Source organism: Scyliorhinus canicula, chromosome 17 (assembly GCF_902713615.1).
Source record: "Scyliorhinus canicula chromosome 17, sScyCan1.1, whole genome shotgun sequence".
NCBI lineage: Eukaryota > Metazoa > Chordata > Chondrichthyes > Carcharhiniformes > Scyliorhinidae > Scyliorhinus > Scyliorhinus canicula.
In genome coordinates, this window is record NC_052162.1 from 66,620,138 (window position 1) to 66,638,305 (window position 18,168).

Here is an 18,168-nt window from a genome sequence, read left to right on the forward strand (position 1 = left end):
GGTGACGCCAGCGGCTGCTGACGCTCCGGCGCAGACTCACGCCGGCCGGCGAAGGCCTTTCGGCCAGCCGTGGCGCCGGTCGGCAGGGCGCCAAAGGCTGTTCGTGCCGGTTGGCGGGGTGCCAACCACTCCGGCGCAATTGTGCTAGCCCCTAAAGGTGCGGAGAATTCCGCACTTTTGGGGAGGCCCGACGCCAAAGTCGTTCTCGCCACTCCAGTACGCCGGGACCCCCTGCCCCGCCGGGTAGGGGAAAATCCTGGTCAAGCTTTCTGATCGTTAACTAAGGGAGACTAGGATCTCCAGCCAGGGAGGAGGATGGCTTCGATCTTGTGTAAGTGGCTTGGGTTCAGTTGCATTTTACTCTAGGGTTGAGCCATGCAGATTTAGCTGTTTGCCCTAAAAAGGTTGGAAACACTTTCTGAAAACAGAAGATTATGAAGTGTATATACACACAAGTAGAATTTTAAATCAAGAAACAAGTTATCAGCAAAATTTTATCGTAATAACACATTGACTTCTCCTCCATCACACCAATATTTTTCCTGCAGTCAGCGTGTCAATTGTGCTATTGATTTCATCTAACCACAACCAATGCCACACTAATTGACTGACTGGAGGCGTGTCCCATCTGTTCATTTCAGAGCTGGTAATTTGAACAGTTCACACCAACATGAAACAGTTTTGATTTCACCGAGACACTAATAAAATGTAATAAGAACAAAAAATGCTGGAAAAACTCAGCATGTCTGGCAGCATTGGTGGAGGGAAAAGCTCTTGACGAGTCACACAGGCTTGAAACGCTAACTCTGTTTTTCTCTCCACAGACGCTGCCAGACCTCTCAAATTTTCCCAGCATTCTGTGTTTTTATCTCAGATTTTACAAATGTTGTGTAATTTAGTAGCAAGTCAATAAATCCAGTTTACGAAAACAAAGTGAAGTTACTTGCAGGAAACACCCAAAAGTTGGTTGTGGCATCTACTGCAGTACACATCAACAATTTGTCCAAACCGAAGTTTAAAAGTACTCAAGCTGGTCTACTTAATTGTAGGGAATTTTAAACATTTCATTACTTAAACTGGGAAGATCAGTTCTCTGTTATTCAGACCAAACCACAATATGGGTACCGTTAAGTGTCATGGGGCTTGCAGGGGAATGCTAGCCTATGACCAGTGCTTCCCTTTTACAGGCACCAGGTCGAGACTGGTCCACAATTTCATGTTTTCACAATGCATGCATTTGTATTATTAGATTGCAATTCTACTTTATTCGAATCCACAAGCGCTGCTTTTCCTTACCTCTTTTGCTTTCTTTTTATTCCTCACTGTAATTTGACTGTCTGCATGCACCTCATGCTAGCATGATTAAATATTTTCTTGCTTTCCTGTTTTCTCTGGCCTGTATCTCTTACTTGTCGTTCTTTATGGAAATCTGCTCTTTATTTCTGTTTGCTGATCAGAACTCACTTACTGTCTTCTCTTGCCTCATTACTTTCAGACTGATAGATAGAATAAAATTAGAAAATATCAGCAAATTATTCATAGAAGACCACTATCTCTCTTTAGAATCCTACATTTAGGTTTTTGGAGTCGAACAGCCCAATTATGTTCCTGCTATGCCATATATTTATAAGTAGGTAGCCACTATGTTTAAAAGTTCACTTGAACCATATCTAATTTCAAAAAAGACAAAATCCCAAGATTACAAAAAACTGAACAGAAGTATTCTTAGTATATACTCTCTTTGACATAACTTAGCCTTCTGATTGTGAGGTGAATTACTGTCTAAACTACTGGTGTCACATTGTGTCAGCTAATTTCCTGTGATTTGGAGCACCGTTTATGAGTAAGCTTCAGGCTCCAGCTCAGAAGATCCCTATTTAAAATGACAGGCTTTCATTTGCTATTGTGAAGATAGTCTTACACAGCAAGAACATGTATTTATAAAGTGCCTTTAACATAATAAAACTTCCCAAGGTATTTCACAGGGGAGAGTGTTGGAGTATGGTGTTGAGATGGAGTGTCAGCCATGATAATGTCAAATGGCACAGCAGGTTTGAAGGACCGAATGGCCTACTCCTGCTCCTATTTTCTATAGGTGCGATTCAACGGAAGTGAAACAGAGTTCCGTTTCAGGCGTGTTTAGCCGGGTGTTTCCCAGCGCTTGCAGGGCAGAGAACGATCCAGCTATTAAACCGGACTCCGCTTTATTCTCAGGCCTCGGCGACTCAGTCCCTACATTAACGAGCTCAGCTCGCCAGTGCAGGAAGAGATTGGGCGTCATTTTTAAATGGCATCCCGATGTCTGAATCTCCCCCACCCCAACTTAATGATTAGGGGATGCTCGAGCCTCTGCACCCAGGCCCGATCTCCAGCAAGAAGCCATCTGGGCACCTTGGCACTGCCAATGTCACCTGGGCATCTTTGCATTGCCAGGGTGCCATCGGAGGTGCCAGGATACCACCCTGCCCAGAGCCCTTTTGCCCAAATGGCTGGTCCCCGTTCATGGAAACCAGTGATAAACAATACCTGCTCGGGGTCCCCGAGGCAAAGCCAATAGATTCTGTGCCTTGAGTAACTCCAGCGCGAACATATTCAAGTGAGCCTGACTTCCTAACTGTTCACTTGAATATGCAGATCCAGATCCTGCCCATTGTGGCTGGAATCCAGACCGCGATGCTTTGCGAGATCCCGTTAGATCCCGCGAGGCGTGATGAGGCTGATAAATCTTGAGAGGCCTACCTTGAGATTTACTGGGCCTGACGCGCCCAGAGTTGGGCGCGACGAGGCTGACAGATCACACCCTACGTTTTTATTATGAAAATAAATTTGACACCAAGCTACACAAGATGATATTTGGGCAATCACCAAAATATTAGCCAAAGAGGTGGAATTAAAGCCTGTCTTAAAAAGAGGAACGAGAGACAGAGAAATTTAGAGAGCGAATTCCAGAGTTTAAAGTCAAAACATCTGAAGATATGTCCATCAGTGGTGGTGCATTAGGGATGCTCACGAGGTCAAAATTAGAGTCGCTCAGTATCTTGGATGGTTGTGGGATTAGACAGTGCAGAGATGGGGAAGGGAGAGGCCATGGAAGGAGCTGAGCAAGTATTTAAAATTGAGGCATTGTTTGAACAGGAGCCAAAGTAGACCAATGAGCACAGGGGTGATATGTGATAGGGACTTGATGTGACAGAGAGTTAAGGCCCAGACAGCAAAGTTTTAGATGACCTCCAGTTTATGGAGGGTAGAATGTGGGAGACCAGTTAGGCAAGGGTTGGAATTTTCAAGTCTAGGCGGTAACAACAGAGACATAGATGAGGATTTCAACAGTAGGTGAACTGTGACAAATCTGCAAATTTGAAGTGACCCGACATGATAGCCACTATCTTGTGTAGCTTATAATGATATAACTTTTAAAATCTGACTTATAGCAACGGCCTTCTTTTTCCATTATTTCTACTAATTGCTGGGGGATTGCTTGTCAAGTATTGACACAAACGAAATAGCTTAGTGGAGTGATGGAAATCAATAGTGAGAGAATTACATCAACTGGCACAATTTTCAACTAAAGCTGCATCAAATAAGAGTTCAATTCTATGATAACTTAAATCCCTTACATACGATGGGGAAAAAAACAAACAACTAAACAAAATACATGGCAGATACATTCATTAGTGAATTTACAAAACTAATAGAGAAGAGAAAATACCAAAATAATTGTGATATCTTTATGACACACATTTCATTAAAAGTGTGGCCATTGTGCAAATACTTGGGGGTGACTTGTAATTTAAGATTATACTTTACAAATGTATTCAAAAGAATCAGGTAGGGGAGGGAAGAAAGAAATCAAGAGAGCTGTGACAGATTATTCCTCTCAGCAAGACCTTATTTGTCCCCAGATATTCCCTTTTTAAATGCAGTAAATTTTGCCACAAGATCTGATTACAGTCATAAAAATGATTTAGTTTACACAATAAAGCACAGTGAAGGATACAGGTAATGGGATAGGATGTAATAAAGATGAGTGAGTACAGCAGGTAGTGGCAGCTGTCCTCCAGGAGTGCCTGTGTGACATAGGCTCTGCTGAACTGGAATCTGGGCAGCCTCTGATGGAGCCGGCAAGCACTGGTCAGGGCATTAGCCAGTAATGCTCTCTGATAGAAGTGTCCACCCTCAGCAACTCTATGGAGAAGAAACAAAGAAAATATTCAGCTTCTTTATATTCATTGACAACTAATAAAGATGCAGAATTGAACAGTGGTACTGTGTAGGGGAAGTGCGAGGTGGGAAGAGACAAGTTACCATTACTTAATTTTCACGGATTTGATTAATTTTGTTGAATTTCCTACAATTTACATTTTCCCTTCTTTTAGAAAGTAAGTCAGCTGGGAGTCTACAGTGTCTTGTACAGTAGCAACGTCTTCAGAAACCGGCCACTTTCAGAATTTGCAATTAAAGCTTGAAAAATCAACACCCAGATTTCATTTTGTCCAAAATGTAGAAAGCCATCTCACTAATCCAAGTCAAGTGATTAAGAGCAGGTTAACAGGGCAGAGGCTTCGAATGTCCAAGTAGGGGTACTTGGATGGTGCTTCAATTTGAACAGCTAATACTGTGTCACCCACCAACAGTGGATCGCTAATAAGCTTCCAGATAGAGGCCTGCCACAGGGGGTTATTTGCAACAAAGTGGGAATAATACCAGGCCTCCATGACAATTCAATGTCTCCAGATTTCACTTGTTAGCTACGCTAGCTGCTCAATTTAGTAACTGCCCTGGAATATGGTGAAACTGCCTGGCTTAGTTATTTTATTATCAATTTGATCAGGGGGGATTGATTTGGTTCTGAATTTTCTTGCTGTGCATGTCATCTTGCAGACAATTCTACCCTTCCCGAAAGACAGACAATTCCTACTGGCCGTTAGATCACTGGCAAACACAGGTTTGAGCCTGTGCTGAGCATACAGCAAATACAAGCAGCTCCCAAAAGTAGCATGGTGAGCAGCACAAAATACCATTGAACATAGCAGCAGGGTAGCATGGTGGTTAGCATAAATGCTTCACAGCTCCAGGGTCCCAGGTTCGATTCCCGGCTGGGTCACTGTCTGTGTGGAGTCTGCACGTCCTCCCCCTGTGTGCGTGGGTTTCCTCCGGGTGCTCCGGTTTCCTCCCACAGTCCAAAGATGTGCAGGTTAGGTGGATTGGCCATGCTAAATTGCCCATAGTGTCCTAATAAAAGTAAGGTTAAGGGGGGGTTGTTGGTTACGGGTATAGGGTGGATACGTGGGTTTGAGTAGGGTGATCATGGCTCGGCACAACATTGAGGGCCGAAGGGCCTGTACTGTTCTATGTTCTAGAAGTGAACTTCCATCTTCTTCCTGACCACAAGAACAGACGAGCCGTATCTTATTTAGTGTAGTTTCACCACTTGTAAGATTTAGCAGCAGCTACTTGTATTTTTGCGATTCATGGTAAGCACATAGCTCTGGATATCTGAACTCCTATGTTCTCATACACATGAAAATCTGGTCAACAGACCCCAATATTGGTCTCAGCATTTTTCTTCAGCAGTGTGACAGTTGTCTGTCTCAAGTATGTTGGAGGAAATAATATTAAGCAGCTTGCATCACGCTTGCAGTTTGATCTTCTGGATGCTGAAGTCCAACGCCATGTATTAGGCTTATTCATTATCAGCTGCTTAATTCACTTGGCAAAGAGGTGTGCCACCCATGAGGCTTACTTCATCCTCTTTCGATGCTCTGTGGTCCTTTCTTCCACCTAGTTCCCCTTTTTGCCACACCCATTTCACATTTTTGTCCCAGATTTTGTTATCTATGTCCAAAAACTCCTGTTTACTTAAAATTTCTGAACCATGAAGAAAAACACTTGGACAAGAAAGACATCCCAAAGGTTTAACCTGTGTTGGCACTGCACGGACATTAAAAGATGTGAAAGAACAAAGTGCCCAAAGCACCTTCTCGACACAGTTCCCAAGAACAGTATCAAGGCTGAAGTTTGCTTCAATTGATATGAATAAACAACTGGAGAGCTGGAATTTGAATTTTTCAACATTTAAATCGATGAGAACCCCTTTGGAAGTCAATAACACCATGCTTGTCAGTCTACCGGAAATTCAATTCAACATCTATAACATATTGTACATGTGTACACTTCCAGCCAGAATTTCCATTGTATATCGTGGAAAATATCAGTGTAGGTTTACCACACTCGCACATGGCATTTGAGCCATATGCCCAGACAGTGACCATCCAACAACAGAGAATCTAACTATCTCCCTTTGACATTCAATGACATTACCATCACTGATAAACCTCAAGATGTTGACGATGGGGAATTCAATGACCAGGAACAGAGCTAGAACAACCACCATGAAATACCATGGCTACAAGAGCAGGTCGTAGAGTAGGCATTCAGAGGTGAGTAACTCACCTCCTGACTCATCTACAAGGCAAAGTCTGAAGTATGATAGGATACCTGGATGAGGTGATGGGACTATCCTGGATGAGGTATTGGGACCATATTTGCCTGGATGAGTGCAGCTCCAGCAACAAAGAAACTTGACAGCATCCAGCACAAAGCAGTCTGCTTGATCAGCACCGTATTCACCAACTTAAACATTCAATCAGCCCACCACCAATGGCATAAGAGTGTACCATTTACAAAATGCACTACAACAGCTCATCAAGACTCCTTTCACAGCATCTTTCAAATATGAAACCTCCGCCACCGTGAAGGACATGGACATTAAATGCATGGGAACATAACCTTCTGCAATTCTCCTCCAAGCCAAACACCATCCTCACTTGGAACTATTTATATCGCTCTGGTGGTACTGAATCAAAATCTTGGAACTCCATTCCTATCAATACTGTCGGAGTCTCCGCACCAGATGAACTGCAGTGGTTCAAGGTGGTGGATCAGCAGCACCTTATCAGAGGTGGGTAACAATGCTAGCAACATCCATATTCCTTGAAATAATTATTTTTACAAGTTTGTCGAATGCCAGGGAAATGTACTTATGCAACAAGTTAAGGCAGTTTCCATTATAAATTATGAAAGTGTAAGGACAGATGTATGATTTTAAAGTAGGAACTGAAATACATCTCTATATCCAATTATCTTCTATGATTCCGGAAGACACCTGCAGAGATGGATCGCAATATTTAATTTACAATAATGCTACAGGTTTTAACTGCAAGAAAATTAATCGGATATAGCAAGTGGGGAAAAAAGAGAGCAATGTGCACATGTTTCTACTTTCAGTAGCATTGATTAATATTACTTCTATTCTCACTTTGCTGTTTTCCCATTTATTTCGGTTCTGACTTTAAATTTCAATCTAACTAGGTTTCATATCTGGAGGTATTAAAAGGGAATTGGAAAACAGGCTTTGAAATTAAACCGTGGGTACAAACATCAAGTACAACGCTTTGAAAACCTGTTGTCCACTACCTTATTAAAAACCTTAAGTACTGCAAATAAATAGATTAACACCCTCCTTGGAAAATAGCAGAGGGGAATTACCAACATTTCCCAGGTAAATGTACAAAGAATTGGTATAATAATATTCCACTGCATATCAGAGCTATAGTTGCAGCATGTCCTCTTCAGTGAGGTATCAAGCATTTGGATTGATTTTATTTTCAATTTGCAATTTTGTTCAAAAATAGGAAGCACTAACTAAAACTAGGAACTTGGAGCTACTGATCCTTATATAGCGAACTTTCAGCAGCAGTTTCAATCAATAATGGTTCTTTATCGAGCATCTCACTATGTGGAATAATTAAATTCTCTCACATATATTCTAAGAAGTTTCGGTTTCAAAATGGGGTACTTGATGTGGGAGGATTCACTAATTAATTTTGTTGGATTATTTTGTAAAATTACAACAAGTTTAATTATCCAACTGAAAATTCCAGTTTCCTGTTGCGGCCATTTAAAAAAAACACAATACCACAACGCTGAAAGTTGCTTAAGCATTATTGAAATATCAGGAGTAAGTTTACTATTTTATTAAGCACTTTGTGCACAAATTTTCCATGACATAATTTCAGGATCATGAAATTAGTTAGGTCTGCTGTATTACCATTTTTAGATCTCACTGCACAATCAGTATTGCAATGAAAGCAATCCATGGAACCAAAGAGGTTTCTTTTCCACCAAAGATCAAACTTTCAAGAATTTGGTACAAATACATTGAAACCGTTAGTAAAACAGACAGTGCAACTTCAACTGCCATTAATTTACTTCCATTTCTTACTGTACTAAATGATCAAACATGAACCATTTTTGATTCAAATGCTTGGGCCTCAGTTATTTGGCAAGTGAGGGAGTTGGGGAAAGGAGATGCTCCTTTCTTTTTCTACCTTTATTCATCCTCCAGTAGCTGACTCTTTCTTTGACACAGGAATTGGTGAGTAACTGGTAAGTTTTTCTATTTATTCCAATTGTAATAAATAGCTTTTAAATTTACAGTATGGCACAGCCAAGTGGGATGTGGGAAGCCATGGGCGTACCATGTGTCCTAGACATACACCTCTGCAGGATGCATTACCAGCTATAGATGTTTGGGCTCCGGGTTACGAAAACAAAGTGCCGGCTGCCATCACTGCTGTGCATCCATGAAGTCGTGAACTACGTGAACAGCACATTTAATGAGGTGGTCACCCTGCAGAAGAGCACGCAGGCAGAGAGGGAATGTGCAACTGCCAGGCAGTCTAAGAGATCAGGCAGGTAGGGCAGGGGTCCAGTTTATCTTGCTTGGCAAATTGGTTTTCCACTTTGAATACTGGGGAGAACAGCCAGAGCCAAGTCAGTACACCATGGGTGGCTCAGTTGCACAGGAGGGGAGGAGGGAGAATAGTAGGAGACCAATAGTGTTGGGGATGCCATAGTCAGGAGGTCAGACACACGTTTCTGCGGCAGTAAACGTGACTCCAGGATGGTGTGTTGCCTCACTGGTGGCAGTGTCAAGGATATTGCGTAGCGAAGGTAGGGCATCCTTCTGGGGAAGGTGAACAGCCCTCTGTGGTCCACATTGGTACCAATGACAAATGTAAGAAGAGGAATGAGGCCCTGAAAGCAGGGAGTTAGGAAGCAAATTAAAAGGTAGGACTTAAACAGCAGTGATATCAGGATTATTCCCAGTGCCACTTGCTGATGGGCATTGGACTAGTGTGATTGAGCAAATGAATACGTGACTGCAATATTGGGGTGGAAGAGACATTATCAGATTTGAGCCACTGGTTCGGAAGTAAGAGGAATGTGTACAAGTTGGATGGGTTATACCTCAACAGGGCCAAGAATAACATCCTCAATGGGAGTTAGGGAGGGGATGGGAATCTGAGGGGTAGCTCAAATTGGAAGGAAGGAATGGTAACGGGAAGTAGAAAAACGGTAAGTGAAATTATAAATGAAAGACAGCAAAATGGAGGCAAGCATCAACTAGACCTAGAATGCAGAATACATGTCAAAAAGACTAAGTTAAGGGCACTCTACCTGAATGCACACAACATTTGCAACAAGAGGTGATTTGAAGGCACAAAGAGGTAAATGGGTATGATCTAATTGCCATTACAGACACATGATTGTCAGGTGGCCAAGGCAGATAACTGAATATTCAAGGATATTTGACATTTAGGAAGGACAAGCAAAAAAGGAAGTGGTGCTAATAAGCAATGGGGTCAGTAGATTGATAAAGGAGGATCGCAGGTCAAAACAAAAACAAAATGTGGAACCAGTTTGGGTGGAGCTAAGAAGTAACAAAAGGCAGTAAACATTGATAGTTGTTGATGGGTCACCAAACAGTAGTGGTAATGTGGGGCATGGTATTAATCGGGAGATTAGAGAAGCATGTAGAGTGGTGACATCAATCTGCCTGTAGACTGGGTAAATGTAATGAGTACCAATGCTGTGAAAGATAAGTTTCTGGAGTGTGTGAAGGATGGTTTTCTAGAGCAGCATGTTGAGGAACTAACTAGAAAACAGGCAATTTTAGACCTAGTGTTATGTAATTTAAAAAAGGGCTAAGTAATAATCTTGTTGAATAATAACCTTTAGGGATGAGTGACCATAACATGATAGAATTTTACATAATGTTTGAAAATGAGGCAGCTCAATCTGAAGTCAGGGTGTTAAATTTGAACAAAGGAAATTATGAAGGTATCAAGGGAAAATTGGCAATGGTGGATTGGAAAAATACATTGAAAGGTAAACAGGCAATAGACAGTCTTTAAATAATTACTACATAGTTGACAGCAAGTATACATTCCTTTAAGGTACAGCAACCCCCCAAAAAAACTCAAATTGTAGCTAAAAAAGGAAGTTAGAGATTGAAAAGGCCTAGAAAGTTGCCAGTAAACCTGAGGATTGGGAGAATTTTAGAATACAGCAAAGGAGGGCCAAGAAACTGATAAAGGGAGAATAGAATATGAATAGAAACAAGTAAAAAACATAAAAACCAACCGTAAAAGCGTCTTTATGTACATAAAGAGGAAACATTTGGCTAAGACAAATGTGGGTCCATTACAGACAGAGTCAGGAAGGTTTACAATGTGGAATAGAGAAATGGCAGAGAAGCTGAATGATTACTTTGAGTTAATCTTCACTGAAGAAGATTCAAGAAATCTCCCAGAATTAAAGATCCAAGGCACTAGGAAGAATGAAGAATTGAAGAAAATTTGTATTAGTAAGAACATTTTATTGGAAAAATTAATGGGATTGAAGGTTTATGGGCGGCACAGTAACACAGTGGTTTGCTTCACAGCGCCAGGATCCCAGGTTCGATTCCTGGCTTGGGTCTGTCTGTGCGGAGTCTGCACGTTCTCCCAGTGCCTGCGTGGATTTCCTCTGGGTGCTCTGGTTTCCTCCAAGTCCCAAAAGATTTGCTTGTTAGGTGAATTGGACATTCTGAATTCTCCCTCAGTGTACCCGAACAGGCGCTGGAGTGTGGCGACTAGGGGATTTTCACAGTAACTTCATTGCAATGTTAATGTAAACCTACTTGTGGCAATAATAAAGATTATTGTAATAATAATAAGTCCCTGTGACCTAATATTCTACATCCTGGAGTTGAAAAAGATATCTATGGAGATAGTGACTATATTGGGGATCATCTTCCAAAATTCTATAGATTCTGGAATGGTTCCTGTAGATTGGAGGGTAGCAAATGTCACTCCACTATTTAAGAAGGGAGGGAGAAAAAAAAGGGAAAAACAGACCTCTAAGCCTTACATTAGTAGCAGGAAAAATGTTAGGGTTTATTATGAAGGCTGTAATAGACACTTCGATCATAATGATCTGATTTGGCATAATCAACATGGATTTATGAATGGAAAATCATGTTTAATGACCCTGTGGGTGTTTTATTTGAGGATGTTATGAACAGAATTGATAAAGGAGAGTTGGTGGATGCAGTATACTTGGATGTTGAGAAGGAATGTCCCCCACAGGAGGTTAGTCAGCAAAGGGATGGGAGGTAATATACTGGCATGGATTGAGGATTCTTTAACAAGCATAAAACAGTAGGAATAAATGGCTCATTTGCACATTGTCAGGCTGTGACTGGTGGGATATTACATGGATCAGTACCTGGGGCTCCAGCTATTCATAATATACATCAATGATTTCGATGTGGGGATTAAATGTAACATTTCCAAGTTGAAAATGAATGAAATGAAAATCGCTTATTGTCACGAGTAGGCTTCAATGAAGTTACTGTGAAAAGCCCCTAGTCGCCACATTCCGGCGCCTGTCCGGGGAGGCTGGTACGGGAAGTTTGCAGGTGATGCAAAACAAGATGGGAATGTGTGTTGTGAGGAAGATGCAAAGCAGCTTCAAGAGGATTTGGGCAGACTTAGTGAGGGGGCAAGAACATGGCAGATGGAATACAATGTGAAAAATATGAGGTTCTCCACCTTGGTGGGAGGAACAAATGCGCAGAGTGTTTCTTAAATGGCAAGAGATTCGAAAGTGTAGATATACAAAGGGAATGGCTGTCCTCATCAATAAATAACTGAAGGATAACAGGCACATGCCACAGGGCAATTAGGAAGGCTAATAGTATGTTGGTCTTTATCACAAGAAGATTGGAGTTACAGGAGTAGCAAAGTTTTACTTCAATCGTCTAGAACCTTGGTTAGACCACACCTGAAGTAGCGTGTGCAGTTTTTTTCTCCCCTTAGGAAAGATATCATTGCCATAGTGGAGTGCAATGAGGGTTCATCAGGATTGTTCCCGGGACGGCAGGGCTGTCCAATGAAGTGAGATTTGGGAAACTGGGCCTGTATTCGCAAGAGTTTCAAAGAATGAGACAGGAGTATTTTCTACTCCTGTTTTCGACAGGCAGGAACAGGATCGGGGAAGGATATGGAGATACTGTGGGGAGAAGGCACGGAGGTGGATGATAAGCCATGGTCATATTGAATGGTGGAGTAGGCTCGATGACCTACTCCTGCTCTCCTGTTTCTAGTATGCAAAGAGAAAGTTAATATTTAGATACAGCTGGAAATTAATAAAATCGTACGTTTGTCTTTCTTATAAATGGACTGGTTGGAAGAGTGAAGAAAACTTGCTGCAATAAAAATCACTCAATTTGTCCATGTCCCCCACCAATGGCATAATGGAGTTCCCGCCAGGAAAGGTCAGGAACCTCATCACCATTTACCTAGTGGGTCTCCTTACCCAAGGAAGAATACACTTGCCTTAGATAGTGTGCAACTGGAGGTTCATCAGACTAATTTCTAGGATGAAGAAATTGTGCTGTGAGAACAGATTGAGTGGTCTAGGCCCATATACTCCAGAGCTCACCCGAATGAGAGGTTGATGCTAGCAGGATGTTTCCACCAGGTGTTTGTGTAACTGCTGGTTTTTGATTAGGAATAAAGCGGTGAGGTACTAAAGCTCAAATGCAGGCTGCAACGAAAGTAAGCAATCAACAGGGAGAATAAAGTTCAATGTAGGGGTCAAAACAGCAATAGGGCACAGCAAAATTCTACCCTGGCCTGACGAGGATCAGCTGATTTATTCTACTTTTCAAAAGATTGCCTTGTCACAGAGTATTCTCAGCATTCTCTTTTACACTGCGCAGTCACGAAACTTCATTTTGGATCCTAATGTACACCTTCAACAGAAGTTAAAACCCAATTATAAACCAGATAGATCAGGACACTGATTGTTAATCTTCAAATTATGTATCATTGCTAACACCCAGTAGGATACAACTATTTTAAAATAAAATCATGTGGATCTAGTTCTTTTTGCCAGTAAAGCTGCAACACAACCTTTTCTAATAAATAAATAAATAATGCATCAGGTGCTACAAGTCAATCTAAGGATTTCCTGCATCTCTTTTCCTTGTACATATATACCTACAATTGTTGTAAATCAATCTACTTACCCCAAGATGGGAAACAGAAAAAAGAACGTTGACACCAGTGTAAATAATCGAAGCAGCCACATGATAGATTCGGTCTTGTTGCTCATCATGAATTGCTTTTATCGTTATGTGGCAGGAAATAAAAAAAGAATATTATTTAAAAAAGGAATGTTTTAGAATAAATATTCTACAGCTAGGTGTGGCACTGAGTGGGATGCTCCAGGGAACAATATTGTTTCTCATTTATATCAAGGACCTGGACTCGGAACTTTATTATCACCTAATTGACTGACCATTTTGTATTAAAGCAAGAGGGGCAGTGGAATTGAAGGGAGCACCTTAGATACCTCGGAATAAGCTGACAAAAATAGGGAAGCGAGCAGGACAACTTCAGCCATAATTGAATACAGACAAATGTAAAGTACTACAGAGAGGAAAAATGGACAACAATTGTACTCAAATAGTTTCGAAAAGGTAAACATGAAATTGAAAGACATCTGGGAAACACAGCAGACCTAATGTTCAATATGTTGGCACATTGTGCCATTTTCAACTAAACAAAATAGGTGACAGCCATTCTCTGGTTTATTCCCTAGAGTAATGCCTTGACCAGAGTCAACCTGCCTGGTTTGATATGAAACAAAGCTTGGCAGTTAAAGGTCAGCACTCTCTTCTCACAAAGTATAAATTGTTGTTCCCTTTACATTTGGTATTCTTGCGTGTTGTCCTGATGAGTGCAAGATGAAAAGCTTCACCAACCTGTGTCTTTTTTACAGCAATAATGAAATTCTGTACTACCAAATGACTACTCGTAATATATTTCAATGGGTTAGAGCACCCAAAATGTGCAGTTTCCTTATAATAAACCTGATAGCTAATTTTGTCTAAATAAAACAGAGGCGATAGTCCAAGTAACATGCAGTCTAATAGCCCATCAGTTCATATTCTGTGGCTGAATATGTAAATGCCTGACATACTTTTTTAAAAAAAGATAGAGAGACTTACCCAGACTCTATACCGCACCAACATATATTTTATAGAACATTTTGAGAACATACTTGTAATTCAAGCAACATTAATAAAGAGTTTTATTCTAATTGGTTTAGAATGTCACCTGAACCCTGTGTTAACTGTTTCGCCAAATTATTTTATCATTGTATAAATAATTGTCAAAGTACATTGCCACTTAATATCAGGATCAGACACATTTTCGTAGTCACCAAAACAATTGCAGAATTTCCTTGGTTTGCACTCAGTTTTGAAAAACTGTACAATTTTTTTGACCAAGATAAATTTTATTTATTCAGCTGGAATATCTAGGATCAGACATATGCTGAATATGGACAGATATTTCCACCGATCTTGCCAACAGCAAAAATGGAAAAAACAACAAAACCAAAAGAAAGCAAATATGCATCAGGTCCAAGGAAAATGGAAGCTATACCTTTTTGTACGAAAGTGCTGGTCTCAGAAAGGAGAAATTGTAGTCAAGCATTCAGGCTAAATAATACATTTTAGGTCCTGCTATCTTACAACCTGTGCTCAAATTAATGATATTTGGAACTGGCATAAACGCATAAGAATTGTATTGTGTTCTTTTGCATAATGGCTGGGGTTAAGTTATAAGCTAACTGGAATTTGCTACATATAACTTGGGAGCAGCAAAATGATTGAGAAAATGTGCACAGGACTATGTTTCAGCATAAAACAGCCACAAATTTACTTGAAGGGCACAAATGTCACTCTTAAACCCTAGGTACACTGAGACGTTCCCGGAATTTCTAAGCTGACTTCCTCGAGATCCAACAATTTTTCTGGGTTAATTTTAAATCCTATTTTGTTCTTTAATGAGTTTGTTTCCTTTCCAGTTTCGTTATCCTTTTTTTTGTTCTCAATTTTTCTTCTGTTTTGTGCTTTAAGTCCCTCGGCACGGTGGCACAGTGGTTAGCACTGCTGCCTCACATCGCTAGGGACCCAGGTTCCATTCCGACCTCGGGTGACTGTGTGTGGAGTTTGCACATTCTCTCGGTGTCTGCGTGGGTTTCCTCCGGGTGTTTCGGTTTCCTCAAAGTCACAAAGATGTGCAGGCTAGGTGGATTGGCTATGCTAAATTGCCCCCAAGTGTTCAACGGTTAGGTGGGGTTAGAGGGATAGGGCAAGGATTGGGCCGGTGTAGGGAGGTCTTTCGAATGGTTGGTGCAGACTCGATTGGCTGAATGGCCTTCTGCACTGGAGGAATTCTATGACAATCACTGACAATGTTTTTTCCCGTCTGCCTATTTTAATTGAAGGGTTATCTACTAAGACTGCAATCACAGTAATACAGTGCTACTACAATTTCTTTCTCTGATTATTTCAGGCTTAAGTTCACAAAGATGAATTTACATTGTATATATTGTGTTGCCCTATTATGTATTCTCATGTATTTTCTTGAATTCTGTTTAATTCCCTTTTCTTCCCATGTACTGAATGATCTGTTGAGCTGCTTGCAGAAAAATACTTTTCACTGTACCTCGGTATACGTGACAATAAACAAATCCAATCCAATCCAAAGACTGCGAGAGGAATCGTATCCAATACGGTTAAAGGACAATGCATTCCCAAGGGTACAAACCAAAATACGATGCACTGCCATAATTGCAAAACCAGCAATAACAACAGAATTATTGTTTTCCTTCTTAACCAACTATAATTACAAGAGGAAGCAATGCTAGCAAAATACACATTTACCATAAATGTAACTTAATGTTTTTTAAAAAACATCATGAGTATTAATTTACATCTTGTGCTGTTACAAATGGTGGGCCATACGATGGGGGGGGGGGCAGCACAGTGGTTAGCACTGCTGCCTCATGGCACTAAAGACCCAGGTTTGATCCCTGCCTCGGGTCACTGTCCACGTAAAGTTTGCACATTCTCCCCATGACTGGTGTTGGTCTCACCCCCCGCAACCTAAAAGATTTGCAAGTAAGCGGATTGGCCACGCTAAATTGCCCCTTAATTTGGGGTGGGGGGGAAATAAAACACTCCAGGGCAGCACCGTGGCACAGTGGTTAACACTGCTGCCTCACGGCGCTGAGGACCTGGGTTCGATCCCGGCCCTGGGACAATGTCAGTGTGGAGTTTGCACGTTCTCCAGTGTCTACGTGGGTCTCACCCCCACAGCCCAAAACGGATGAGCAGGGTAGATGAATTGACCATGTTAAATTGCCCCTTAATTGAAAAAAAAAAGAGAATTGGGTATTCTAAATTTTAAAAACATATATGACGCATGGCATACAATTACACCATTTTAAAAAAGTTTGTTTATTTTTGAGTACCCAATTATTTTTTCCCAATTAAGGGGCAAAATAATATAGCAAATCCACCTACTCTACACATCTTTTGGTTGTGGGGGCGAGACCCACGCAGACTCGGGGAGAATGTGCAAAATCCACACGGACAGTGACCAGGGGCCGAAAAAAAAAACATTCAAACATTGAATGGTGCAACAGAGAGTTTTAGAAGTACATACCAAGAGGACCTTTGCCATATTCTAAATTGCTGCCAGCTAGCAAGCAGCATTGGAAAAGGCCTGCTGGTAGCTCACCTTCTTGCCTCCCCAATCAACGAGTAGTGCAAGAGTTTATAAAAAGAACCATAAAGGAGTTTGCGGGGGTGGGGGTGTAAGCTTACTTATGGCTGGGTCAGTAATTTTGCACCCAGTGTGTAACCAGTCACACAAAAATGAAAATCCCAAGGTTAAGACTTGCTCACACCCTGGCTTTTCTCACCAAATGGGCCCTCATCTCTGCATCCTTCAGCTTAAGGAATTAGCTTTCCACAGATATGGCCCACACTGGTTTAGCCATCAATTGCCAAATATGGTAGGACCTTTTCATGGAATGGAAAGATAACCCCAGCTTTTTTTTCTCTTCTGCAAACTGTCTTCTTAAACCCTTTGTCCCATCACCTATACCTTTACCTCCAAAAAATGCAAGGTCTTCTTTATCACGAAGATCCAGGAAATCTGTTCAGATGCCTCTCACACATCCTTAAGACCGTATAACGTGGGGACTTCCGGTGGCGGCTATGAAGGAGTAAGTTGCACATTTTGGTGGTTCCCGCTCAGGTCGGACTTTTGGACCTTTCCCCCCAATTTTTTACCGGACTCGATTTGAAAAATCGATGACAAGAGACAATTGTGTACTGGATTCCCAAATCGGTGCATGGAGAGGAGGACTAGAAGTGCTCGCAAAGACAAAAATAGACAGACAGAGAAGGCTTGCGCTGAAGCTGCAGCGGGAGAAAGCATGGCGGAGGACTGGACCTCTGGCTTGTCGATGCAGCGGTCAACGGAGCAGCTGATGCAAGTTATCCAGGAGGGCTTCGCCAAGTAGAAGCGGGACTGCTTGGACCCGATAAAAGAGTCAATTGCGCGGCTGGAGCTTACATTGGATGCCCAAGATCGGGCGATCCAGAAAGTAGAGAAGGCGCTGGCTGACCAGGAGGAACATCAAACTCCGGTGGAGTTGGAGATGCTGAGAGACCAGCAGAAAAGGCTCCTGGAGAAGGTGGAGGACCTAGAGAATAGGTCCCGCCAGCAGAACTTGAGGATCGTTGGACTCCCAGAGGGGTCTGAAGTGGTTGCTGGGGAATACATAGCAGACATGTTCGGGAAGCTGTTGGGGGATGGGGCATTCTGCCCACTGTTGGAGGTGGGCAGGGCTCACAGAGCGCTCGCGAGGAAGCCGCGAATGGGAGACCCCCCCCCCCCCCATGAGGGCAAT

At 41.8% G+C, this 18,168-nt stretch overlaps 1 protein-coding gene across 4 annotated transcripts in view; it reads right to left on the reverse strand.

The window, feature by feature from the left end:
* The window catches only part of LOC119951673 (transmembrane protein 33-like), a 183,097-nt gene that overhangs the window by 141,044 nt on the left and 23,885 nt on the right, over positions 1-18,168 (reverse strand). For all 4 annotated transcript variants that reach the window (XM_038774876.1, XM_038774877.1, XM_038774874.1 and 1 more), the window contains exons 3-4: positions 13,421-13,515; positions 3,998-4,185 (exon numbers count right to left, since the gene is read on the reverse strand). In XM_038774876.1, the coding sequence (XP_038630804.1) occupies positions 3,998-4,185; positions 13,421-13,515 (283 nt within the window). The remainder of the gene's footprint in view (positions 1-3,997; positions 4,186-13,420; positions 13,516-18,168) is intronic.